The 26,683-nt window shown below is 45.8% G+C and overlaps 3 protein-coding genes across 5 annotated transcripts; all 3 read left to right on the top strand.

Moving 5' to 3' along the window:
• On the top strand, positions 1 to 14,616 carry LOC133907837 (acireductone dioxygenase 1-like). Its single transcript, XM_062349933.1, has 7 exons — positions 1 to 88; positions 2,019 to 2,130; positions 2,250 to 2,344; positions 2,466 to 2,580; positions 2,706 to 2,830; positions 14,124 to 14,194; positions 14,276 to 14,616. Exons 1-7 carry the CDS (start codon positions 71 to 73, stop codon positions 14,337 to 14,339), a joined length of 600 nt encoding a protein of 199 aa, XP_062205917.1. The 5' UTR covers positions 1 to 70; the 3' UTR covers positions 14,340 to 14,616.
• Positions 14,617 to 15,816: 1,200 nt separating this feature from the next.
• LOC133907836 (heat stress transcription factor A-2c-like) lies at positions 15,817 to 18,857 on the top strand. 3 transcript variants are annotated; one of them, XM_062349932.1, is made up of 4 exons: positions 15,817 to 16,477; positions 17,213 to 17,955; positions 18,314 to 18,411; positions 18,507 to 18,857. In XM_062349932.1, the coding sequence occupies exons 1-3, from the start codon at positions 16,166 to 16,168 to the stop codon at positions 18,315 to 18,317; spliced, it is 1,059 nt and encodes a 352-aa protein (XP_062205916.1). In that variant the 5' UTR covers positions 15,817 to 16,165; the 3' UTR covers positions 18,318 to 18,411; positions 18,507 to 18,857. The 3 variants fall into 3 exon arrangements, with proteins under 3 accessions (XP_062205916.1, XP_062205915.1, XP_062205914.1); XM_062349930.1 differs by having other exon boundaries at positions 15,820 to 16,477; positions 17,213 to 18,056; XM_062349931.1 differs by lacking the exons at positions 18,314 to 18,411; positions 18,507 to 18,857 and adding an exon at positions 18,148 to 18,307 and having other exon boundaries at positions 15,819 to 16,477; positions 17,213 to 18,056.
• Positions 18,858 to 22,247: 3,390 nt separating this feature from the next.
• Positions 22,248 to 26,683, top strand: LOC133907563 (protein EARLY HEADING DATE 2-like). The gene is made up of 4 exons (XM_062349627.1): positions 22,248 to 22,731; positions 22,841 to 23,093; positions 23,210 to 23,383; positions 25,872 to 26,683. The coding sequence occupies exons 1-4, from the start codon at positions 22,539 to 22,541 to the stop codon at positions 26,437 to 26,439; spliced, it is 1,188 nt and encodes a 395-aa protein (XP_062205611.1). The 5' UTR covers positions 22,248 to 22,538; the 3' UTR covers positions 26,440 to 26,683.

Raw genomic sequence — 26,683 nt, 5'->3', positions numbered from 1 at the left:
CCGTATAAAAATTCTCGAGGATTTTGCCGATGAAGCGAAAGCAAGAACACACATCGAGAGGAGCTCCAACATGGAGGCCGAGTTCCAGGTATTCATCACTGCGCAATCTTGTCCCTCGATTCACTTATTCTTCTTTCTTCGCGAAGATGAAAGGATCCTGCATCAAGAAAGTTGGAAATTTTCCACCTATTATCTTGGTTGTGTTTGTATATTTGCTGTTCTGGCTGCAAGAAACGGATGGGGAGAAGCGTAGTAGCAGAAGTGGAGAAATTTTGCTTGTTTACTGCGAAATGTTTTTGGGTAGATTTGAGTTCTCGGATGGAGAGAGGATTCCTTAGACCAGGAACCAGAGCTAGGATGGTTGAGGAGAGGATTCTTGAAGATAATTGGGTTGGAGTGGGGATTCCTGGGAAATTTGCTAGGTTATTGTTCGAAACATGCATGTAGTTTTTGGGGGAGTTGGGCGTAGGAATCGCTGCGATTCTTGATTAATCTGATGGCCAAGTAAATGAACTAGATGCTTCATCTGATGCGAGCTCTAATCTCAAATGAGCTTTACGGCTTGGAGCAAATCTCATCTGTTCGACTACTGCTGGTTTAGTGCTAAGTAACTGTACCTTAGTGCTAAAAACTTCATAAATTTTGAATTGGTCCTTGTTTATGAGGTAGATTTGTTTTGTTCCTTCGCGTCCTTAATACTTGGATGTCTGGAGGATCCCCCAAGAATGCTATCAATTGACTTGTTTGGTTTGGTCTTAACTAATTGATAAACCATACAACGGTTGCTTAACTCACTGTCAGCTTGCCCGCATACCTTCATTTCTTGTCCTGTATGAAGGAATAGTGTGTAGAATCATTGTGTGGGATCCTTGATTTCATCCCAGAGAGAGAAATCTATGTAGTGGGGATAGTAAACTGTCCCTGTGATGATGTTACTCAGACTGAATAATTATCTGATGTCCTGAAGCTATACTGTTAACAATATCTGAACACTGTTCAATTCTTCCGTTGCTTTCTATTTTGTTTTCTTTTGAACTATAGGAGCATGAGCAGAATAATACTTTGCTTGTGGATTTAGACTTACTACAAACCTGACAGTGACGTGGATGCATCCCTAATCACTGCTGCCAAATGGGGTTTCAGTTCAATTGTGAATATTTTTCTTTGTCTCCTCATGTTGAGGATCATAAATTCTCAAAAAATCAATCCATTTTGTTAGAAGTTAAGGAATAAAATGATAAAATTTTAAAACAGGGTTGATGACAAATTGGGATTTGGTAAATGTGTTTAAATTGTGTCTTTCTTTCATTTGGCGCCCAACAATAGAATTTCAACATTTGGTCTCTAAAACAATACTCTGAAAACGATATCCATCTACTTATAGTGGAAGCACCATCGATTTAATTAAAACAGGAAAGCTGGCAGTGTCATGTATTAGTAGTTAACTGGTTCTGAATTATTTATATCACGTGCGATCTTTCATATTAGAAGTTGGAACTGAGAGGCTCTGGCCTTCTCCTTCCTCAAAGTCACCAAAAAAGAGGATATACATGTTGCACACACAGACAAAAGTTTAAGTTCAGACGCCTGCTACAAATTTATGCTGCCATATGTGTTTACTTACGCGAAATCTATGACTATCCTTACATCAACTTTCACATTCTATTATTCTGATGATGCATTTATAGAAGGCATATCATATAGTTATACACTACAAGTATTGTTGTTGAGTAGGGGTGCAAATTAATTAACCTAAGGGTACCCACTGACCCTCTTTAGTTCAACCAATAACACTAGTTTTCTAAAAAATTGCTCAATTTGAGAAAAGTAGTGTTATTGGTTGAACTAAAAAGGGTCAGTGGATACCCTTAGGTTAATTAATTTGCACCCCTATTGTTGAGTTAGGCTAGTAACTAGCATCCTTATCAACTAGAGAAATTTCATTGTAAGTGTATCCCTTGTATCACGTGGTGTTTACTTCTTGTTAATTGTTATACTCATTTTATTTTCTTCAATAGGATGGTAAGAAGGATGTTATTGAAGCATGGTACATGGATGATAGCCAAGAAGACCAGAGGCTTCCTCATCACCGTGAACCTAAAGAATTCATTCCTCTTGAGAAGCTATCAGGTTTGCACATTTGCAGCTCACCTTATTAACTATAGCTTGTGCTTGAACTCTTGTACAAGTGGCAAATATTTAAATTCCCTGTTTATAGAAGTTAAAACATTTGCATCTTTTATATCTAGAACTAGGAATCATCAGCTGGCGCCTAAACCCTGATAACTGGGAGAATGATGAGAACCTCAAGAAAATCCGTGAAGCCAGAGGCTACTCTTACATGGTTTGTCCACACTCCTTAGACTTGATGATTTATTGTCTTATGCTCGAGCCTAGTACTGTTTGGTGTTAGTAAAGTAAAATATAAGAAATTTAGTAGGCATTTATTGTTTTGCTATTTGCAGGACATTTGTGATGTTTGCCCAGAGAAGCTGCCAAATTATGAGACTAAGATAAAGAATTTCTTTGAAGAGCACCTGCATACTGATGAAGAAATATGCTATTGTCTCGAAGGGAGTGGTATGTATCTTGTTACGTTTGTTTGTATTACTCTGTAAACACTTCAAGAAACACAATATCTTTGGTACTCTTAGAAAAATAAAGAGGACATCTTTTCTATATAGTCACTTCTGATATTTTTCTAGGATACTTTGATGTGAGGGATCAAAATGATCAGTGGATCCGTGTAGCATTAAAGAAAGGAGGCATGATTGTTCTGCCTGCAGGGATGTATCACCGCTTCACATTGGACACTGACAACTACATCAAGGTACTTATTATTATTACTGTGCTATTTCCCTGCTTTTCGTTTGCTTAACAACCTTAGTTGTGGTTAGTGGGTGGTCTCTGCCCCTGAATGCAAGTGTGGCCAGGAGCCATGATGGAGGAGAAGCAATGCGCAGGGAGAGAAGAGGGTGTGTGGGGAAGTGAAGGGGAAGAGAGGAGTTTGAGATAACTTGCTTGATCTATTTAGAGATAATTCTATCTTTGAATAATGATGCTCAACAAATAAATATAGGAATAACAAATGCTGGTTTGAATGTTTGGCAACCAATAGATAGGATAATAGCTAAACAAGCTAGTTCAGTGGCTTATATCCTAGTGGTCATGAAAGTGGCAGACACAGGCCTGACCTCCTACCACAGCTCCTGTAGACCTTGCCGCACATGACACAAAGTAGAAAGTATTGAACTTAGGCTAGGTTCTCATTTCATCGGATATAGCAGTGAAGAAATGAATTGCACATGCCATTTTGTTGTCATTGACCAGAGAATACTCTGGAATTCTTTGAAACTGATTTATGAACTTAAATTCATATGCGCCCATTTTGTTTTGCGCGGTGTGCACTAAACAAATTCAGGAAAAGAAAACCATATATGTAGAACATGTTATAATGTATGCACTTCCCACAATTGTGCAAAAATACAATCATATGTGTACTGTGGAAAAAAGGCACGTGCACCTTTTTGAACTTAGGTGCCTGTGAACTTAAATTTATGTTTGAATTTTTTAATCTCTGACTGTAACCAATCATGTTGTTGGGATCGAAGTCCCAGACAAGGTGGGCCTTCGGGGGTGAAAGTGGCGAAGGTCCTTTATAGTGACGTGTACTGAAAGTAGAACAGTTTTCGATTACCTTTCACGGTTACACTGTGACTCTATTTATAGTCCGTACCCGACGATTACGAGCCCGGTTTACATATATTACCCCCTAACCTGCTATATTCCCGGAATATCCGGGGGTAATATGGTACAAATGAGCATGATCCCATAATTACAACAGTGCCCAGGGCAACCGGGCCCACTATCAAGCTGGTCGTCCAACCGAAGGATATCGAAGCCCTTTTCGTCCGACCTCCTGACGAGCTGCCTTCGCTGCCTCCATGCGAAGACCTGGTCTTGTCTTCGCATGGTTCGAAGGACGCGGGATGCGAATCGGGGCCTCGCTCGACAATCGAGATCGGTCAGCCTTCGCATGCGCCAATCCGGTGAGAACAAGATGCTTGGACGCTTCGCACACGCCAATCCGGTGAGAAGAAGATGCAACCAGCACGACAGCTATCACGTAGCACCTCCAACTAACCTCGTAGTTATCTTCGAGTGCGGGGATGGCGGGAGATGATCTCCAACAGTAGCCCCCTACTGGCAAGGTTTATCTTCGATAGGTCAAGCCTATAGTCTTTGAGATATCTAAACGCCGTCCCCCTTCGGCCTGTCGAAGTTAGTTGGATCCAATGCGCGCTGTTAAAAAATTTATTTGTTTATTTGTTTTTTGTTTTTTTATACTCTTTAGCGCCGTCGCAACGATATCTATAACTGCCTGCATTTAATGTTCATGGTAGTTATCCGAGCACGATTTCCGGTGTTGGTTCAATTTTCGATGCTGGAAGTTGTAACCGCGTCCGTCTCCCCCTATAAATATCGGATGCTGTCAAAATCTTTTTACCGTGCCCTTGTTTAAAGTTGTCGCTCTCGTACGAAGTAAGTTACAGTTCTTCAGACGCCTTAGACGAAGCCCCCGATTGCCTTCGCGCTGCAGGAGGATTTTCTTGGAATAGATGGCTCCGAAACACAGGTCGTCCCGACCGAAGACTTATTGGATTGGATAGTCCAAAGTAGATGGCGAAGTTCTAGCTGGCCTTGTCAGGGAAGGGTTGATTAGTGATGTCTCGAAGGTCCGGCTTCCCGGGAAACAAGAGATATCGGAGCCCGCTGACGATGAGGCTATCGTGTTTGTGCATTATTTTTGGGCTGGCCTTCAGCTTCCCTGTGACGAGATGGTAATCAAGGTGTTAAAACTCTTCGAGGTATATTTGCATCAGTTGACGCCTAATGCCATAGTTAGAATGAGGTTCCATCCCAGATTGACTTGCTACAAAAACGGGTGGAAAAGGCTGAGGGCCAGAAACGCAAGATGTCGCGACGTGCGAAGGATGCAGAGTTACGATTGGAGCGGCTTGAAATGGAGGTTGACGCCCTTCGTTCGGCGAAGGGGATTGCGGACAGCGAAGTGAACTATCTTCGGCAGAATCTGCAGTCCTCTGAAGCGCAAGTTTGCGAATTGCAAGGACTTTGCGCGTTGAAGAAAGAGAAAGCTGAGCGGCTGCAGATTGAACTAAGCGAAGCGAAGGCTTACAATGACGATGCTCTTAATGTCATTGGGGAGCTTGAGCCGAAGGCGGTTGCCGCGTGCGAAGCAATCAGTCGTACCTTCGAAGGTATAGGCACCTCGGCGACTCCCCCATCATTTGAACTCGTAGGACTGGGTGGGCTTATTGGTTGGATCAATGAGACCAGTAGTAGCCTCCTTCCAGTTGCACAACTTTACGGTGACTTCTGCGCCATGGTTGCCGCCCGAAGTCTCGTGCAATCTGTGGAGATGATGGGTTGCGACCATCACACTGCTCTCCAAAGACATTCCTTCCAGTATCCTTCGGATCTGTCAACTTCGGTCGTTACAAAGGCATCGAAGAGCACTGCTCGATCATTCACCACCAATTACTGGTGCAAGCATGGCCGCGAGCTCGCTCTTCGAGAGGCCGAATTGAACCGGCAGAGGGTATGACTACTTAACTTTTGTTCTCTCTTGTCGAAGATTATGAAAGTGGTTATATGTGGTAATAATGTATTTATTATTATTGAATTTTTGTTAGGCCAAGGCGAGGGATGTCACCTCGTCGCAACCAACGACTATGGCAGCCGAAGATACTGGGAAGGTGGGCTGAATTGGCGCGAAGGGTCGTGTTGTTTATGCTTTTGTTTTTATAATTAACGATGTGACACGCTGGCTGTGTAATATATTATATATTTATATCAAAGTGTTATTGACCTTTTGCGCTCCCTGTGCAGGTCCTTGCTTCGGATACTGCGCAGGTAGCCGAAGAAGCTGTGCTTTTGACTATGATAAGGGACAATTTTTATGTGTCCTGGTCCTGCTGGGAATCATTTCACCGACGTCATGCTAATATCGATTTGGAGCGGTATTGGCATGCGAAGTGTAGATCGTATGACGATATGAATGCTAGGACAAAAGCGTTTTGGAAATCTATTAGTCCTTCGACACTAGTTAGTTGACGAGCTGAACGAAATCTGTGTCGTGCAACGAAAGGGGACGTTGAAGGCACATCGGTGCTCGTTGAGCCGAAGTTTGAACCTCAGGACGAGGAGCCGCTTTCGCATAGACCCCAATTTTACTATCGGTATGGTCCCTCTTCGCAGGTAGCCAGGCGAAGTGGTAGTGATGATGATACCCCTATGTCGCCGTCTTATTGTAATCAAGTTGGGGCCCATTCGACCCCATCGTCGCGTTTTCATGCCAGCGAAAGCATTGATTACCAATTTTCTTTCAGTCGTTTGTATAAGGATTTTGTTGATTCAGATGTTGATTTTGATGCGGAATAAATTGGGTTTGTGTTATGATTTGTTCTTTTGTTACACCTTTAGTGGCATGGCGCGCGAAGCGTTTTTTTTTTCGGTGCGATGCGCTCTGAACCTTTGTTGGATATTCGGGTTAGACTTTCTTGATGAAGGCCATCCCCCGATTTTCACCGCAGTTTCCTGTGATTGTACTGGGTTGATATTTTTCTTATTACCATTGTTATTTTTGCGAAACGCCGTCCCCGCTGACTTTTACTCGCAGGTAACTTCGGCCTGGTGGGGGGCAAGCGATCTTGGCCTCTGACGTTTAGCTTTGAAGGTTTTTTACTTCAACTCGTTGGATGGTTGATATTTGGGCAGGCATTCCTAGCCCCCTGCCCTTGACGAAGTGCGCTGCCTTTTAGTTGGCTTAGGGACATTTCATTTTTTTTTGTCCCGAAGGTTTGTTTTACCCTTCGGTGCGGGGGCAGGTACTCTTAGCCCCCGACTTTCGGCGAAGTTCGTTGCCTTTTCTTTGGCTCAGCGATACTTCGTTTTTTCTATCGCGAAGGTTTATTTTTCCCTTCGGTGCGGGGGCAGGCACTCTTAGCCTCCGACTTTTAGCGAAGTTCGTTGCCTTTTCTTTGGCTCAGCGATACTTCGTTTTTTTTATTGCGAAGGTTTGTTTTTCCCTTCTGTGCAGGGGCAAGCACTCTTAGCCCCCGACTTTTAGCGAAGTTCGTTGCCTTTTCTTTGGCTCAGCGATACTTCATTTTTTTTATTGCGAAGGTTTGTTTTTCCCTTCGGTGCGGGGGCAAGCACTCTTAGCCCCCTAGCGGTTTTTTCAATTCCGCGAAGGTCACAAGTGTACGCTTGCTTTCCTACACTTCGCACCGCGCTCTAGTCGTCGATTGGTGCGCCAATCTCTTTAGGCTGGCGCACTTCGACGAAAAGTACTATTACTCAAGACAAGCAACATTTTGGGGGGGGGGGGGGTAGCACTATCATTGCTTACATGGGTTCCTGCCTCGTTAAAAACCTCACCCCCTGCGAAGGCATCCCCCTGTGAGGAAAAGAGTGCAGTACCCTTATAATGCGATTACAAGAACTACTACAAAAATTAAAAATTACATTGGAGTCTCGGACTTTAGTTGCCGATCTTCAGGTATAGAACTTGCGAAGGTTGTCTGCGTTCCGTTCCAGGTGTGTGGAAGCTCTTCACCTTCCATATTGGCTAGATGATAAGAACCAGGTCTCAGAGATCTTTTAACTATGAAGGGGTCATCCCATTTACTCTGAAGTTTGCCAACCGATGCTGCTGTACCAAATCTTCGCAACACTAAGTCTCCAGGTGCGAAGGTCTTTTCAGATACATTCCTATCTCTCCATTTTCTCGTCTCTTTTTGGTAAGTGCCTAGGTTTTTTGCGGCTTGTAATCTTACTTCTTCGAGGGCATCTTTTGATGATAATTCTTCGCATTGGTCTAGTTCATTCCCGACCCTGAATGATTTCGTTTTGCATTTCTCTGGAGTCATGGCCTCTCCTCCAAATAGGAGGCGAAATGGTGTGTATCCTGTTGGTCTTGCAACCGTTGTTCTTAATGACCATAGTACCTTGGGCAATTCTTCGACCCACTTTCCTTTTGGCAATCCTTGAAGACGCTTCGCGACCCCTGCGAAGATGATGCCATTTGCTTTCTCAATTGCGCCATTAGATTGTGGGTGGTAAACTGATGCAAACATTAATTTTATGCCCAGACCATTACAGAAATCTCTAAATCCCGCGCTATCGAACTGAGTACCATTGTCCACGGTTATTTCGCTTGGAACCCCGAAGCGGCACACAATATTCTGCCATAGGAATTTTTGTATGTTTCTTGATGTTATGCTCACAAGTGGCATTGCTTCTACCTATTTTGAAAAGTACTCTACTGCCACCACCGCATACCGTAAATTTCTTGGGGCTGGCGGCAGCTGCCCGACAATATCGATTCCCCATCGCCGCAATGGCTAGATCGGTGGAATGAGTTGTGTCTTCGTTGTCGGTCTGTTTGATCCCTTCGTCCAGAATTGGCACTGTTGGCAACTTCGTACCAGCTTGTCCGCATCACTTACAGCCGTTGGAAGTTTAAAGGCCTGCCTGTATGCTTTTCCTACCAAAGACCTCGTTCCGATATGTGAGCCGCACAGCCCGCTGTGAATTTCACTTAACAGTTGTTGGCCTTCTTTTCGAGATATGCATCGCAAGAATGGTGTGCAGACTCCTATTTTGTACAGATTTTCGTCTATAACTTTATAATTTCTGACCCTCTGAGCCATGCGCTTTTCTTCGACTTGATCTTCGATATCCCTTTGACCCCGCAGATATGCCATTATCGGAAAACGTCAGTCTTCGCTCTCGATTGTTGCGACCAGGCGCGTTTGGTTGGAACTGTCATCGAGGGCCGGTTTAGTTAGTTTCTGATAGAAGACATCCGGAGGCATGGGCATGTTCTGCGAAGCTGCTTTTGCTAGCTCATCTGTTTCGTTGTTATCATTCCTTGATACACTTTTGACCGTGAATCCGACGAAGTATTTTTCCATTCTTCGCACTGCTGCTCCGTACTTGATCAGCTCTGGTTCCTTTGTCTGGAATGTTTTTTCAATCTGGCTTGCTACAACCTTCGAGTCTGTTTTGACAAGTATTCTTCGAGCTCCCAAAGCCTTCGCCTTGCGAAGTGCCGAGTACAGCTTCGTATTCCGTCGTATTGTTTGTGGATCAGAACTCTAACCTGGCGGCGTATCGCAGCTTCGTCCCCGAAGGTGAAAATATTATTGCCGAGACTCCTGCTCCTACAGCTCCCCAAGCTCCGTCGCAGTACGCGGTCCAGATAGGTTCTGCTGCTTCGTCATCCAAAGCATCAGATGAAGGTGTCCATTCCGCCACAAAATCTGCCAGCGCCTACGATTTTAATGATGTTCGTGCCACGAAGACAATTATGAATGGAGCTATCTCCGTTGCTCACTTCGCTATTCTTCCGATGGCTTCTTTGTTTTCGAACATGTCGTGAAGGGGTAGGGAAGTTGGCACTGTAATCTTATGAGAAGTGAAATAGTGGCGGAGCTTGTGGGATACCATTACTAATGCATACGCTACTTTTTCTAACTCTGTGTATGACTTTTTTGGGCCTGCTAGTACTTCGGATACATAATACACTGGTGCTTGACGCAGCCTGTTATCTTCGGGTTTTTCCTGCACGAGAACAGCGTTGACTGCTGAGGGGGACGCCGCTATGTATAACAGCAAATCTGCGCCTGGATCCGGGCTGGTCAATGCTGTAAGTTTCGTCAAGTATACTTTTAACTCATCGAAGGAAGCCTGCTGCTCGGCACCCCATTTGAAAGGGTCAGAACTTCTTAACACCTTGAAGAGTGGTAGACTTCGCTCGGCGGACTTCGCAATGAACCTGTTCAATGCTGCTAGTCTTCCTGTCAAGCGTTGGGCTTGTTTTCTGTTATGTGGCGGTTTCATATCTAAAATTGCTTGTATCGTCTGAGGATCCGCTTCGATTCCTCTTTTCGACACTAGAAACCCCAGGAGTCTTCCGGATTGCACTCCGAAGACGCATTTCTCCGGGTTTAATTTTAAACCTGCTCTTTGCAGATTATCGAAGGTTTCTCGGAGGTCTTCGATGTGTTGGCTTCTTTTGGTACTTTTTACTACTATGTCATCGACATAGGTCAATACATTTTGTCCCAGTTGCGGCTTTAATGCGGCCTGTACCAATCTTGTAAAGGTTGCTCCAGTATTCCGGAGTCCAAAAGGCATTCTTACACAACAGTATGTTCCGAAAGAGGTTCTGAAACTCGTTTTGTCTTCGTCTTCCTTTGCCATCCATATTTGATGGTACCCTGTATAAGCATCTAGGAAGCTTAGCATCTCGCAGCTGGCTGCGGAGTCTATGAGCTGGTCAATTCTAGGCAGTGGGAAGTCATTTTTGGGCAAGCTTTGTTTAAATCTGTGAAAACGATGCACATTTTCCACTTTCCATTACTTTTCCTTACTAATACGGGGTTGGCCAGCCACTCCGAGTGCATAACCTCGCGTATTACTCCGGCATCGAGCAGTTTTTCTACTTCGGCCTTTGCTGCTTCTTCTCTTTCCCCCGAAGCTTTTCTAAGCTTCTGCTTCCTTGGCTTCGCTTTGGGGTCCACATTTAGCTTGTGCTGAATGATGTTTCGACTTACTCCTTGCAGGTCTCTGGGGGACCATGCGAAGACATCATCGTTTTTGCGAAGGAATATTACAAGTTGTTGCTGATCTTCTGCCGGGGCCTCTGCCCCTATTGTAATCTTCTTATCTTCTTCTTCATGATTTAGCAGTACTATTCTGGTAGGTCCTTCTGGTGCAGCCTTCGCACATTTCTCTATGGTTTGCCTGCTATGGACTGCTTTGGCACCCGTCGAAGGGTCTGCGATGTTGTGGACATTTCTTCTTCCTGGAGCTATTCCTACTTCGATTCGCCTAGCAACTCGCTGATCTCCCAACACCTTTATGACTCCTTCTGGGCCAGGCATCTTCATGCACAAATAAGCGTGGTGCGGTATTGCTCCGAATTTATTGAGGAACCCCCTCCCAAATATCGCATTGTATGGGTAGCTAATGTCCACCACATCGAAGGTAATTTCCTCTGTGCGGAAATTCATCTGTTCGCCAAACGACACTGGGATTGTTAATTTTCCCAGAGCGTTGATTGTGTTTCCGCCGAAGCCTAGCAACGGCGACCCAGCTTGTTTCAAGTCACTTCTTCGCAGCCCCATCTTATCGAAGGCATCTGCGAAGATAATGTCCGCAGAACTTCTTCCATCGAACAATATCCTGTGTACTTCGTTTCCCGATTTTTCGCGGTAATGACGAAGGCATCTGTGTGCGGATAATCTAATACCCTCATATCCTCTTGCGAGAATGTAATAGGAATGTTAGACCATCTTGAATCGACGTACGTTGGTCCCACTTCGACGTGGTTAACCCTTCGTACGTATTCTTTTCGTTGTCTTTTGGATTCTGTTTGTTGGCTGGACCCCCCTGAAATGGCCAGCACCACATTGTACCCATTGTTTATGGTATTAACTGATTTGCTACTTTCTGGTAGTGCCTCGATTGCAGGTCTTGGCGGAGGCGGTGGTAGGTCGCCCCGAATGTTCAGTTGCCTAGTTTGATCAAATTGGACTGAAGGTGCGGGTGCAAATTGGGCTGAAGGTGCGGGTGCAAATTGTGGTGCTGAAATTTGCTGCCATTGGTTCGGAAGCACCACATTCTGATTGTGGTTTTTCCACCCTTCGCTTCTTGCGAAGCTTGTTGCGTGGTGAACTGTCCTTCCGTTATCTATCGACTGCTTCGCTAAACTTTCTTTCATGGCCATGACCTGTGGGCAATGTTTAGTCCGGTGGCCTGCTCCTTCGCCGTGCAGCTCGCAGTAAAAGGTTGCGAGGTCTTGCAAAGGTCGTCCTCCTCTACCTCCGCGTCCTCTTCCCCTGTCCGCTCGGCCTCCTCTATTGGACGAGTTGTAGGCTTCGCACAAGCCTTGTACTACTTCGGGCGGGTCGGGGTTGATTTCTTTTTGGCTTGGATAATCAGGACCTTCGGGTTTTCTTGGACGCTGAGGTCTGTCTCTCTGATTGCCACCAACTGCCTCTTTAGGTGGTGCATGCTTTACTCTTGAGGCCGTAAACTTATTTTTCTTCGAAGATGATCGAGTTCAGATCTTGAGTATTCTTCCATCTTGTTTAGCAGCTCCTGGACGCTTGCGGGTCTTTTTCTGGTGAGCTTTCCTGCCAAAAGGCCCCTTCTGATGCCCTGTATTGCGGCATCGATGATCGTATCTTCGCTCAATCCCTTCGCCTGACAACGTATGTGTACGAATCGACGCATGTAGCTCTGTAAAGTTTCTGTCGGTTGCTGCTTCAGCGCAAAGAGGTCGGTTGCGGTGATGTTATCTGCCCGGTTCCCTTGGAAGTTGCTGTACAGGGCAGTGCGCAGTTGTTCCCATGAATATATGGATCCCAGGGGTAGAGCGGAGTACCACGATCTTACTATTCCCTTGATCGCCAATACGAAAGCCTTCGCTAAGGTTACACCGTCCCCACCAGCTGACTCTACGGCTGCCTCGAAACTCATGACAAATTCTCTCGGATCTGATTCTCCATCAAACATAACCACTCTGGGCATTTTGAATCCTAGCGGTCATAGCTGATTTTGCAGGTCCATTGCTAGGGGTGACTCAGGATCTCCTGTGGAAGATCTTCGCCGAACTTCTTGCGAAGCTCGTATCAAATCTCCCGGTGGTGTCGGTCGGCGAGACATGCCTTCCGCTTGGAGTATATCGATTTCCTCCTGGATCCTTTCCAATGTTTTTCTTGCTTCGTCTGCTCGCCGACGGTACTCCGCAGCTTTCCGGGTCGCTGCTAGGCCATCCAGCATGCGCTTTTTGTGCGCAATCTGCCTTTCCAACTCCTCTGCTTCTAGCCTAGCATTTCGTTCTTCGTTTGTTTCTTCATCATGTTCAAACTCCGCGAAGTCGCCTAGTTCCTCCCATTCTTCGTTCCGCCCTCTTTCGCCTTCTTTTTCTGGAAGATCGAAGCGAATGCGATCTATTGGCTCCATGATCGGCATTTGCTCCGTGTCCATCCGAAGTGCGTTGTCATGTCGGCCATCGGCAGTTTGTTGTGGCGCTGTGTCAACTTCGCAATGCTGCTCTTGTGCGGCCGAAGCCCCGCCGGCCGAGGCATTGCCTGATTCTGGTACAGCCGGAGTGGTTCCGTCGGTCGAAGGTCCGACCGCGGCTGGGAGTTCTAGTAGCGCCTCCGCTCCTCCAGGTAGCTTCGCTTTCTTCTTGGGTGGCATGCCTTTGTGGGTTCGATCCCGCGAACGACGCCAACTGATGGGATCGAAGTCCCAGACAATGTGGGCCTTCGGGGGTGGAAGTGGCGAATGTCCCTTATAGTGACGTGTACTGGAAGTAGAACAGTTTTCGATTACCTTTCACGGTTACACTGTGACTCTATTTATAGCCCGTACCCGGCGATCACGGACCCGGTTTACATATATTACCCTCTAACCTGCTATATTCCCGGAATATCCGAGGGTAATATGGTACAAATGAGCATGATCCCATAATTACAACAGTGCCCAGGGTAACCGGGCCCACTGTCAAGCTAGTCGTCCAACCGAAGGATATCGAAGTCCTTTTCGTCCGACCTCCTGACGAGCTGCCTTCGCCGCCTCCATACGAAGACCTGGTCTTGTCTTCGCATGGTCCGAAGGACGCGGGACGCGAATCGGGGCCTCGCCCGACAATCGAGATCGGTCAGTCTTTGCATACGCCAATTCGGTGAGAACAAGATGCTTGGACGCTTCGCACACGCCAATCCGGTGAGAAGAAGATGCAACCAACACGACAGCTATCACGTAGCACCTCCAACTAACCTTGCAGTTATCTTCGAGTGCGGGGTATATCATCACCATATAATTTGTGCGATTTCTCTTTGTTGTCAATAGAATACATGTGCACACTATTTTGTTGAGACGATAAGTCTTCTATTATCTTTTTTAAAATGTTGTGTAAGATTTATGCTTCATTTGGTGTGTCAGATAATTGACTTCAGAATCCTCATGAGTTGTTACTGGGGCCGTGCAATTGTGATCATCACAGACATGTCCTTTTGCAGGCGATGCGGCTCTTTGTTGGCGAACCTGTGTGGACACCGTACAACCGTCCCCACGATCATCTGCCAGCGAGGTAAATTCTAAGTTTCGTTATCGTTCTCGTTGCCTCCCAACTTCTTTCATGTTCCCTTACGGAGTCGTCACATCCTTTCAGGAAGGAGTATCTGGACAAACTCCTCAAGACAGAAGGAGGAAATCAAGCTGTTGAAGCACGTTGAGGGCGTTTGAACCTACTTACTCGGGCTGTTGAAACGCGTCCTATGGACAACCTGAATAATATGCTGGATGTGAAAGTTCTTATCCCAGTGGTGCGTTCTCGACTCCTGTGAATCAGTTGGCCTGTACCATACACTGTCGATATCTTCAATAAACAGAAATGGGAGCTGATACGGATGTAAGGTGCATGATGCTGAAAAATGATCCAAGCTTCCTCTGAGAAATGCTTGTGCACACAGATTTATTGAGGAATACATTCCTTAAAGCTCGATTCGGATTGCTGGAATTTTTCTCGATTCCTATGAACGAGCGTGGAATTCATGAGTTCCCATTAGTTTCTCAACCAACACAATTTGAGAGTTGGTTTCCGGGCAACTATACGGCATCCTGACCGTTCCCGGGCAATCCAATGGTGGAGAAGAAGCGGTTCAGCAACTTGCTCGATGAAGCTTGGCCTGCCACGCTTATGAGATTCCGATCTGATGTCAGTTGGCCTCCATACGCATCCCTTTCTACAGCATCAATTGAGCTATTGCTCTCTTCCCAAAAGATCTTTAATACCCTGAGCAAACATCTTCTGCCGGTTTCTTCAGTTCGAACCTTCCGAGTAGGGATGACAAGCTCTGAACACATTATTTAACTTAGTTTTGTTCTTTACGTGTTTTATTAAGATGAAATTTTCTTTCAGTAGGAGATGATATACCCGTCGACCGTCAGACGTCTATGGTGACTTTATCAATTTTTATATTTCACATCTTTAGAATTCAATAGATATTATATAAGTGCATATGTGTGGTTATATGAGTGTGTATATATGTCTACGCGTTGTATTACGTTTCTTAAAAAAATCCAACCTCAATTGTCTCGTTGACAAGTTACAAATCAAAATGTACATGGATTAACCGCATGCAAAATAGTTTTTGCTTTTTACTACAATCGGTAATAGGCAAACCATGAGTTTGGTTAACAGATCTTTCAGAGTGGTTTTTTTAATGGAATCAGAGAGCTTTGTGAAACAATAGTTTTTAGTTTTTAGCTTCTTGAATAGAATATGTATGAGTGATTTTCTATAATAAACTTAAATTCTGAAAGCTAAAAAATATTTTTTTCTGATTCACTTCTCACGTATAGTCACTTCTTTCACAAAATTTAAATTTACTTAAAAAATCACTTTAAACTATATGATTAGTTTTCTCAAAAAATCAACCACTATCAAGAGCTCTACCAAACTCGACATGCGGTGAGGACCAAAACCAAGCCTTCGCCTGTATCCCTACCTAGCCGCGACACGTGTCGACACGGTAATTATAAAATTCACATCAGAAGGAAATATCTACTGGCTCCTCGAGGAGTCTTTCTGACGCGTTAAAAAAGAATAAACTTTTCTGACAAATGGGCCAGCTCTGATGCGTTGCGGGCCTTCTGATTGGGCCACTTGCGCCGTCGTGTTCCTCTCGCCCGGCTGGCCTCCATTCTCTCCAGAACCTTCCGAGGCCACGCGACCCCGGCGCGTTGCTCTAGAACCTTCCACGGCTCTCGCCACGTGTCTCGACGCGCCCGTACGGCGGGGTATTTCACCGCGGCTCCAGGCACCGCCTCCCCCGCAGCTCTTCTCCCCCAGCGAGTTCACCGGACACCTTTCAAGGCGCAAAAAATATCTCCCCTCACCTTTCGCTTCGCTGCGACTCACCGGAGAGAAAAATATCCTAGATTCCGTCCGATTCGCCACTTGTCCGACGGATTCCAGCTCTTGGTCGCGAGAATCGAGTTCTTGGGGGCGATCGGGGCTCTTGAATCCTAAACCCGCAAGCCGAGTTCTTGGGCAGCCATGGGCCCGGTGGCGGCGGGCATTGTGAAGGAGGAGCTCCTGGAGCAGCCGCTAGAGGACGGTATCGGCAGCGGCGGGGATGCGGCGGGGGCGCCGCGTCCGATGGAGGGGCTGCACGAGGTGGGCCCCCCGCCGTTCCTGACCAAGACGTTCGACCTGGTGGAGGACCCGTCCACCGACGCCGTCGTCTCGTGGAACCGCGCCGGCAACAGCTTCGTCGTCTGGGATCCGCACGTCTTCGCCGACGCGCTGCTCCCGCGCCTCTTCAAGCACAGCAACTTCTCCAGCTTCGTCCGCCAGCTCAACACCTATGTGAGTTAGCACGCCCCCCCCCCCCCACCTCCTTCCCCTTCTTGTCCCCACAAATCCGTTCTTTGGAATGTGCAAAATTTTCAAAGTAAATTGAGGCTTGATTTCTGATCACACCTACTGCTGCTTTAGGTAATGTGCAGGTTTTGTTTTGAGGAGAAATAGCAGCACTACCCATAGTTGATTAATTTATGCTTGATTTCCGAAAAGAAAAGTTAACTACATACATAGGTAAACTAGGATTTTGATCATATCTAGTTGTGGGTGTAGGTTGTATGTCAGTTGGATTCAGTGTAAGTGGGGCTTCAGTTCTAGTGTTCGCTCTATATCTTGATTTTATACCAACGCATGCATATGAAGCTATAGTTATTTGAATGTGTTTATTCTTATATGAAAAACATCCTCCAGTGAGCTTCATTTGAAGGGGAGGCAAGGAGTTGGTGGGAGAAGAACTCTCACCAAACATTTGTATCATCCTGACATAGTTTCCTGAAATTTCTTATTGTAGCTAGATGGAACAAGATACTGGATGAAGTACAAGAACCAGATTGTTTTGTTCTAGAGGACTCATCTGATCACCTTCAAATGATAATAGTATACTGCTGCTCATTCATCCTGTTACTCTAATTGAAAAACATGAAATGCTACAAAGAAAAGTTTACAGGGAAGCTTTCTCCAAGATATTACCTTTTGACTATGACCTAACAATGGTCATTGCTTGTCTGTTGCAATCTGCAGGGCTTCAGAAAGGTTGATCCTGACAGGTGGGAGTTTGCAAATGAAGGTTTCCTCAGGGGTCAAAGGCACCTACTGAAGATGATAAAGAGAAGGAAACCATCAACTGTGCCACCATCACGGCAGCAGGCCCCCGCTACTTGCCTGGAGGTTGGTGAGTTTGGATTTGAGGAAGAAATTGATAGGCTGAAGCGCGACAAAAACATCTTGATCACAGAAGTAGTAAAGCTAAGGCAGGAGCAGCAGACTACTAGAGATCATGTGCAAGCCATGGAAGAGAGGCTACGAGTGGCTGAGCAGAAGCAGGTACAGATGATGGGGTTCTTGGCAAGAGCAATGCGAAATCCAGAGTTCATCCAGCAGTTGGTTCAGCAGCAAGATAAGAGGAAGGAGCTCGAGGATGCCATCTCAAAGAAAAGAAGACGTCCCATTGACAATGCTCCATTTTACAGCCCTGGGGAAACAACTCAGAGCGAGCAGCTTGATTCACAGTTCTTGTTTGATTTGGGCGTGCTCTATGAGCTCAGTGAACCTGGAATGCCTGAGCTGGGGAATCTAGCAGCAAACATTCAGGAGCTTGGGAAGGGTAATGCAGATGGTGGGAAGATGGATCGAGCTAATGGCCAGTCAGAGCTGAATGATGACTTCTGGGCAGAGCTGTTGATTGAAGACTTTGGGGACAAGGCAGGGCAGTCAGAGTTGGAGGGAAGAACTGAAGATGTGGATGAACTTGCTCAACAGTTGGGGTATCTGAGTTCTACTAGCCCAAAGTAGAGTTGTGTTCATAGTGGTTCATCCAACTAATACCTCAGCTTCAGTATTATTGCAGATTACATTGAACAATCTGGTATATTTCGTATTCAGTGACATAAATCTGGTTAACTGCTAATGTAGTGAGTAGTGACATTTTATTCTATCCATCTTGCTGGAATATGCAGGAATGGCCGATTACATTAGTGAAGGATCTTGTCAACGAGGCTGACAACAAATCATGCATTTCTTTTTTCTTCTAGTTATTCCGATTTATGTTTCTGCAAATGCATCTTCACATTTGTTCCCTATTTTTCCTTCGTTCTGAAGCTTTCTCAATTGCTCCTTATTCAGTTGAATGGTGGAGATGTATTTGCTGTTTGAGGTGTTCATGCTGGAGTCCAGATTGGGGTCTCGGGGACACACTGGCTAGATGCTGAAGACTCAATGTTGTAAGTATTTAGCCTCTGTCGTCTACAAAGAAGTATATTCACGCTATGGCATTGGAAATTGTCATGTCTACCGATGTTCGATTTCTTCAATGCAGGTGTCGCTAGATAGAGATCCTTGAGGTGTAATGTAGCTGCTAATCTCTCTGATGGTGACAGGAGAAGCGACCCTAACTCAAGACTGCAGTGATCATCAGCTGGTATTCAGTAGCTCTTGCAACCAGAACCTGTGGAAGTGTTCTACTCTGTGTATAAACAACAGTCATTGAGTCAAGTTTTCTAGTATGTTGTGCCGGTGCCATATCGTTGTCCTTGGTCAGGTTCTTGTATCTGATTGTAGGTTGAGTCGGTCTCCTAGTATGGTCCCTTTGTTATCGCTTCAGGTCTCGTCAATTGGTGTACCCTGAAACTTCCTTGCTGTTCAAACAGAGAAGCATTTTGTTTGTTAACTCCAGTTCCTTGTCTATAGACATTGAGTTGCAAGATATGAGCAATTACTCTGCTTCCTAATCAGCTTCATTTGTTTTTTTTCGCGAACTCCGTGTTGGCAACTGCTTCTGTATTTGCATTTGACAATCTAAGCTGTAGTTTGCTTACTGAAATTGTCGACTGGGGGTTGGACTTTGTGCTTCTGTGAACTCTGCAATTGCCACAGATTGTGAGGTTGTTCAGTAATGGCTCTCGGTAGTGGAGAATATGGGTGGCAACAGGTGGGGGTCAGATGGCGTAAGAACGCATCCGACTTTCGAAGCATCAAACCCGATCTAATTCTGAAATTAATACTAGGTGTGAAACTACCTTTGGCCTTAGTGAGGACCTAAGATTTGATAAGGGACCTTCATGCGCGCTCCCTCGCCGCCCTATCTGATGCACTGGCAGCTGTTCCCCATTGGTCCTATGCGTTGCAGCTGGTGCTTCCTTGTCGTCCCTCCGCCCTTGCAGTTCACGACTGAATGATTAGCACATCTCGCTGGATCCTGAGTAGATGAGTATTCACGGATTAGATCAGAGGAAGCCACAGCTACTACTACATCGGCGATGTTGAGAGTTCGGGACAAGATGGAGGACTTCAAGGAGGCCGTTCGCATCACCGTGCTCTCCCATGGCTACACAGAGGTGAGCTCGCCACCTGCCGAGGCGCCGATGGCTGGGCCACCGAGGGGAGGGGGATGAGCCGCCAACCGCCGATGGCTGGGGGGAGGGGGTGGGATTGACCGATTGAGTTGCTGCTTGAGGCGCTGGGGTCAAGTGCGATGTGCGGGAGGGAATGGATCAGTGGACGACCGATGATAGGACCTAGGTTTTGTTGGACCTCCGGAATGGGTTATGACGTCTGCAGGACGAGTTGGGCTATATTCATGGCCCATGGGGGACCCGTGGGTGCAGATGTTGCCTTGGCCCAAACCCGCCTCGAATTGGGCCCCGACCCGATAGCCTGTGGGGCGATTTTTACACTGACTCCGCTCCCGCCGAGTCTAAAACCTATGAAGCTATGATCCAGCACGACCTATTGAATCCTTAGTGGACAAGTTTTTGGAGTCTCAATACTAAGGTATAAGCTGTAGTATTTTTAGTGGAGAAGTTGTTCAGTGATGTTGAAAGCTTTGAATCCGGAGTCCATCAGACTACTTGAGGTAAGTAGAAAGCATTGCCACTGTTAAGAGATGTGGATAGCAAAGGGTAGTGGAGCGTTGTACAGTACGTAGTCAAGACCCAGAGGCCAGGAGAAAACCAAAGCAGAAATACCACACTAATCTTGTATGGTAATAGACGTAAAGGAGTCATCATGTTCAGGCCAAATAGGATTTATATATATGCCCTTTTATGTAATCTGAACAAAATCTGACAAAGAGAAGGAAATGAAAGAAGCTTCATCAGCAACAACTCATCTAATTTTCACCAGTCCATTGTGCTTAAACAGTGAAGGCAAATGCGCATCATCAAACTGCATACTTAGCACACACCACTTTGCAATGTGAGTTTCTTTCTCCTAAAACAAAAGAAGAAGAAGAAAAATGATGAACAGCAAAAATAGATGGTGTTCAGTGAAACTGCAATGGATCCAACCAACCAACCAGCACAGGGTGTGCCCACAGTGCCAAAGGGAATTAAGGGAAAGAAAGGGGCCCAAAAATTCTCATCAGTGGGGCTACTTACCACAAAAGCATGTGGAATAACGAAAGGAGACACACAAAAGATGCAAAAGATTAAAGTATGCAGCAAGCAAGGAACTAAGGACAGTGCCATTCCCCAAACCATCAACAAAAAAAATGACCAGACAAGCAGGCTAAAAGAGCCTCAGAGATTCAGAAAGATGGGAGGAAAGATGAAACCTTGATTAAGACTGTGATCAAGCCTGCAGCAAAAGATAGTCCAGAGAGACAAGACTGAAGAGCTGATGTCTGATCTAACTTTCAAGTCTTAGACAGCCTTTCTAACACCCTATACTAAACAGAAAGTAGTATTTAAACATCAGTCACAAGATGTGTGCAAACTCTGAGCAAATACTGATAAAACAGCATCAGAGGCAGCAGGAGGGAAATGTTCAAAATTGAAGGTAAAGGATGATCGATGAGTGGGCGTGCCCTTGTGCTGGAGCTTTTGCTTTCTTTGTAGGGTGAGCCTGCCTGATCCCTCCCTTGTGTGTGCATGCTCTGCAGTTTGGTTCTTGCCCAAGGAAACAAGCCAAAATTTAGCCACGCCTAGAAAATTTAGCTTTGGTTTGGATTGAGGTTAAAATTTGGCCGCGTCTCAATAAATTTGGCTGGTTAAATTTTTTCTATAGCAAAGCTAGTAAGCTTTTGGAGCTCAAAATGACCGTTCTGATTTTTGACCGGCCAAAATTTTAGCTCGGTCTCAAACCAAATACTACTTGTCATGTCCATATTTTAGTATGAACCTAGCTTTAACATAGTCAAATTTTGGCTCGACTTCCCGAGAGTGAGAACCAAATAGCCCCTATGTCCCTCTTTTTCCTCCTTTTCTTTCTACACCTTACTATAAATTATAATTCCCTTGGGTTTTCTCTTACAGTGCAGGTACAACCAGAGCTGCTGCTGAGATTAGCAAGAGGGCCAAGCAGAAAATGTATCTTCTGTGATGCTTCAGTATGGCTGATCTATTTATACTGGTGACTTAAATTCTGCACCAACCAGGTCACTCCAGAAAGGGAAAATAGAAAACAGAAAAGAAAAGATATATACAATTCATGCTGATCTTAGTATGTTATGTTCTACTGGCCTTTCACCTTTGACGTAAAAGAGGAAAAGAAGAAAAACTAGTGCCTTTAACACTCCTATCTGATTATTAGTTTGTAGTAAAAGCCTGGGTGCTGCAGATGAAAGCTGGACTAGTTCTGTCTATGTGAAAAATAGAAACTTGAAAGCACTAAGCAGACTGTTTCCTCTTCAGTTCTAGCTGTTTGTGAGCAACTGAAATACGAAAAATAAAAGAGTGCGCTTCCCTCAGAATTTTGAGCATTTTGACGAGTGAGCTCATCGTTTACTAAGAAAACTAACGTTGTTGCTAGCTGTGTTTGTAAATTGTCACATTTCACTCCATCTGTATGTTTCTCAGAATTTTTACCACTGTTTTGATGCCCAACTGAACCAAATAAACATGATGTTTTTTGTAACTTGCTGATGCACTGATATACGCTTGTGCAGCTCAGGTACGTTTTCACCACATGTTCGTGCGATGCATCCATGGACCTGGCCATGCATGCATGATGCATGCAAGCTGCCATTGAGAAAAGGTGTAGTAGAAATTGAAGGGGAGTGAGGGAAAAGAGGACACGGTTGGATGGCGTAGCTTTTTGGCCCAGAGCTGCGGAGGGAGTGCACTCCTTGCGTCTATTCTGCGTAGGCCTTCTTATTCTGGCTGCAGCAACTGCAGCCTGCAGAAGGCAACGCCAAACGCACACCACATCCTCCTCATATCCTCCTCTCTGACGCCTTTTCCTGCACTCTGATTGCTCCTCCTGCCCTCCTCTCTCAGATCTCAATTCCCATCACAACCGCACTCTAGTGGCAGCAGCAGACTTGAGACCACAAGACAACATACAAGAGGAGGAGGACTGCAAAAGAACACCAAGAAACGACAGGCAGGCTGGTGAGGAGTGACTAGTGACCATGCTGCTCTCTGATCTCTCGTCTGACCAGGAGGCCACTGGATCCAGTTCGCATGCCGGGGACATCGCCAGCTACGCCCTGAGCCCTCTCCTTGTTGGGCAGGCGGTGGCTTCTGCCACCGCGCTGCCGCCGCCGCAGCCGGAGGAGCCCAGGGCGGGGGCCAAGAGGAAGAGGAGCCAGCCCGGCAACCCAGGTAACTAATTGACTGAGAGCTAGCTAGCTAGTGTGCCTTTCTTTCTTGCGTCGAGAATTTTCTTCTCGCTGATCCGGGTCGATTGATTGGTTGATCACGCGACGCGAAGACCCCGGCGCGGAGGTGATCGCGCTGTCGCCGCGGACGCTGGTGGCGACGAACCGGTTCGTGTGCGAGATCTGCAACAAGGGCTTCCAGCGGGACCAGAACCTGCAGCTGCACCGCCGCGGACACAACCTCCCCTGGAAGCTCCGCCAGCGCAGCCTCCCGTCCGGCGCCGGCAGGCAGGACGCCGCGCCGCCGCCGCGCAAGCGCGTGTACGTCTGTCCCGAGCCCACCTGCGTCCACCACGACCCGGCAAGGTAAAAATTAATCGAGCTGCTGCCTGGTATACACAAGCTAGTCACAAGCCGAAAGAGCTTGCGCTGATGGAAATGGAATCAATAATGGCCGCGACGTCGTGCGTGCGTGCTTGCAGGGCGCTGGGTGACCTGACGGGGATCAAGAAACACTTTTCACGGAAGCACGGCGAGAAGCGGTGGTGGTGCGAGCGGTGCGGGAAGCGCTACGCCGTGCAGTCCGACTGGAAGGCGCACGTCAAGAGCTGCGGCACGCGCGAGTACCGCTGCGACTGCGGCATCCTCTTCTCCAGGTACTGCGCGTCCGAGGACACACATGCATATATGCATGGACACACTCTCATGAGCAGGGTCATCAGCTCGATTAAATTCTTGCTAATTCTTGATCACGCACCGTTCTTATGCCATTACTGTAAAAAAGCATAAGAGTGTCGGTTACAAAATAGCTTTTTACTCGGCATTAATACTTAACTAGTATTAATGTCGGTTGACCACCTAACACACTAACTCACCATCATTGTCGGTTTGAACTACAAACTGGCAATGATAAGTGGATCAGGAGTAAAAAAAAAAGAAAATGAGTCGGATCAATTTCAAGTTGGCCAGCGCTCTCCGTCGCCACACCAGCTCTGACCGCACCACCGGCAACGCTCTCCGCCGCCGCGCTCTCCGTCTGCACGCTGGACTCATCTCAAACACAAGAACACAATCAAATCGACTTATCTTTAACACAAGAACACAATCAAATCGACTCATCTCTCATCTATATACGAATACAAGAAAACTACAATGTTGTGGCCGCTCACACTAACTCAACACAACAAAATCTAATGGAAAGAAAAGAGGGAGACAACACGCCGCTCGAAGGCCGCACCGCTCGAAGGCCATGCCCGCTCCCGCGCCTGAGCCGCATGCCGCTCAGAGACCAACCTCCGCCCGCTCTCCACCGCCGCCCTGTTCTTGAACCTCATATGAATCTTAGCTCCTTGCAACTCTCACAAACAGCAGCATCTAAATAGTAGAACCAGAGAAAGAAAGAAATCACACAAATCTTTATGGAATCTTATATAAGTTGAAAATTTATAGAGAATCACAGTGGACAAGAAACTATCCTTCAAGGGGAAAATCACCAAATCTTTGGTGTTTGAAAACAGCACAGGACTGGATTGTGGTGAGGAAAGAGATAAGTCTCTGGCGCTCTGCGGACATGAGGAGGACTGAGCCAGACATGACTCGTGAGAAAAGAGATAAGGCTCTGTGGATGCAGACGTGAGCCAAAATTGGATTGGAGACAAATTTCGGGTTCAGACACATCTGTGCTGGTTCTTAGCGCTTCAGCTATTATTCGTGCGTGGGAGTTTAACAACCGGCATCGATACGTCTTCAGTCGCGGTTTTTACACAACAGGCACTGATAAAAACGCTACTTATAGCATGTTCTGTAGTAGTGCGCTGACCTGCTGTTCTTGGAATATCAGTGCATGGGTGCAGTGTTTTGATATGTTCCTTTATTTTTTTCCTCAGATTTGAACTAGGTACGTACGTAGCTTGAATTGAAAAATAAATCTTGTGTTCATGGTCTTTAATTGCCACTCTGGTCTAATTCCGGAATCTGGTTCAATAAAGATCATGTTCTTGTAGGTTTTTTAAACTTTGATCTGAATTCTGAAGTTACGATCTGTGTCTGGGCAGCGTTCTTAAACTTCGGTTGGTAATGTCACTTGACGATAAAATAACCGAATGCGGCTTCATTTAGAATTTTAGGGTTTTGATCTATCATAAACTGTGTATGATTACATCTTGATGCACATCTCTAACTAGTTAAAACAAAAAAGTGACAAGCTAGATACATTGGTGTTGTCCTATGTGTAGATGTGACCTTCCCCATGGATCCCAGGGAATAACTTGGTACAATTTTTGATTTTTTTTGGATCTGAAAAACCAGAATCCTGGTCAAAGTAGCAGGCAATATGTATACTTGGAATCCTCCAGCCTGCAAATACTTTATGGTTGTCCATGTGGCCATGAGATCCTTCACAAATACTGCAATCTGCTGTTTCAGTGCACTCCAATAGGATCATTTTCATATTTCCATTTCTTGATGCACACTTCCTACATTAGACAGTGGAATTGAAGGAGGCAGTTTCAAGCAGTATATATCATGTTAAGGTCTTCAAATTAAAGATAAAACACTATGTACATACTAGTTTTCCTATATATGTACTGTCCTACTTCATTTGATAGGGAAGTATGTATATCCACGGCTACCATGTGAATTCAGTGATGACTTAGAATATATACACACACGCACATCTCCCTTTATTTCTACTGTCACAAAGGAAACTGACAAAAGAACCTGAGCCGATCATATGCAAGAACTTTTCGTCATTAAAGTTAAATGCAACTTTACATGAACGGATTGCATGGATTGACTACTCATGCATGTGGACATCAATATTAAGTTATTAACCTACAAAATAATACACCCTCCAGTAAAAAATACTTACGTTTTGGATATTGCACGATCTTCGATGTATAACTTTGAGTACTATTTTCAAGTAGAATGTATTTATAAAATCTAATAAGTTTGTGATATTATGAAAATATTTTTTAAGATAAATTCATATATATAATTTTCATATTATGAACCTAAATATTTCAAAAGTTATTAATTATTAAAGTTTTAAAAATTTCACCAAATTTTATCTAAAATATCATGTATTTATGAAATGGTTGACTCTTCCTCTGATTGTTTATCCAACCCATGACTTCATGCATGCAGGAAGGACAGCCTGCTCACACACAGGGCCTTCTGTGATGCCCTAGCTGAGGAGAGTGCAAGGCTTCTTGCAGCTGCAAACAACAGCACCATTACCAACAGCAATGGCAACAGCAACAATAATCTTCTGATCACCAACAGCAGCACACCACTGTTCCTACCATTCTCCAGTCCTCCTCCTCCTCCTGCCGCTCAAAACCCTAATGCCCTCTTCTTCCTGCACCAAGGGGCCTCTGATCTCCTGCAGCCTATCCAACCCTCACCGTACCTTGACCTCCCTATCTCTGCCACCATCAGCACCAACGTCGTCGCCGACACTGTCAGCTTCGGTCTTACTGGTCTTACTCCGGACGGCTCGGTGGCTCTGCACGCCGGCGGCCACCGGCGCCGGCTCACCAGGGACTTCCTCAGCGTCGACGACGGCGAGGTCGAGGAGCTGCATCAGCTGTCACTGTGCGACACCGCTGCTGCCACCGTCCCTCGCGCTGCCAGCTGCGCCACCGACCTGACCAGGCAGTACCTCGGCGAGCGGCTGCCGCCGGTGAACGAGACGTGGAGCCACAACTTCTAGGCCTGCTTGAAGAGAAGCCACTCAAACTGCATGCACTCTTGAAGAGCAATCAAAACATAGTTCGACGTGCCTACATCTTGTCCAATGCCGTTTATTTCTTAATCTTCATTTCCCTGTCTAATTCTCATTAGGGTACGCGGATTCGGCTTTCGTAACTATCACTGCATGCATGGATCATCAAGCTTTTGTTGGTTTTTGTGTTTCTTTTTCTTCTCCTGAGAGACATGTTACTCTCCTTGAGATG

The sequence above is a fragment of the Phragmites australis genome, chromosome 24, assembly GCF_958298935.1.
Source record: "Phragmites australis chromosome 24, lpPhrAust1.1, whole genome shotgun sequence".
In the NCBI taxonomy this organism is placed as follows: Eukaryota; Viridiplantae; Streptophyta; class Magnoliopsida; order Poales; family Poaceae; genus Phragmites; species Phragmites australis.
Note: the sequence above shows the minus strand (reverse complement) of the source record. Positions and strands in the feature narration are given on the sequence as shown.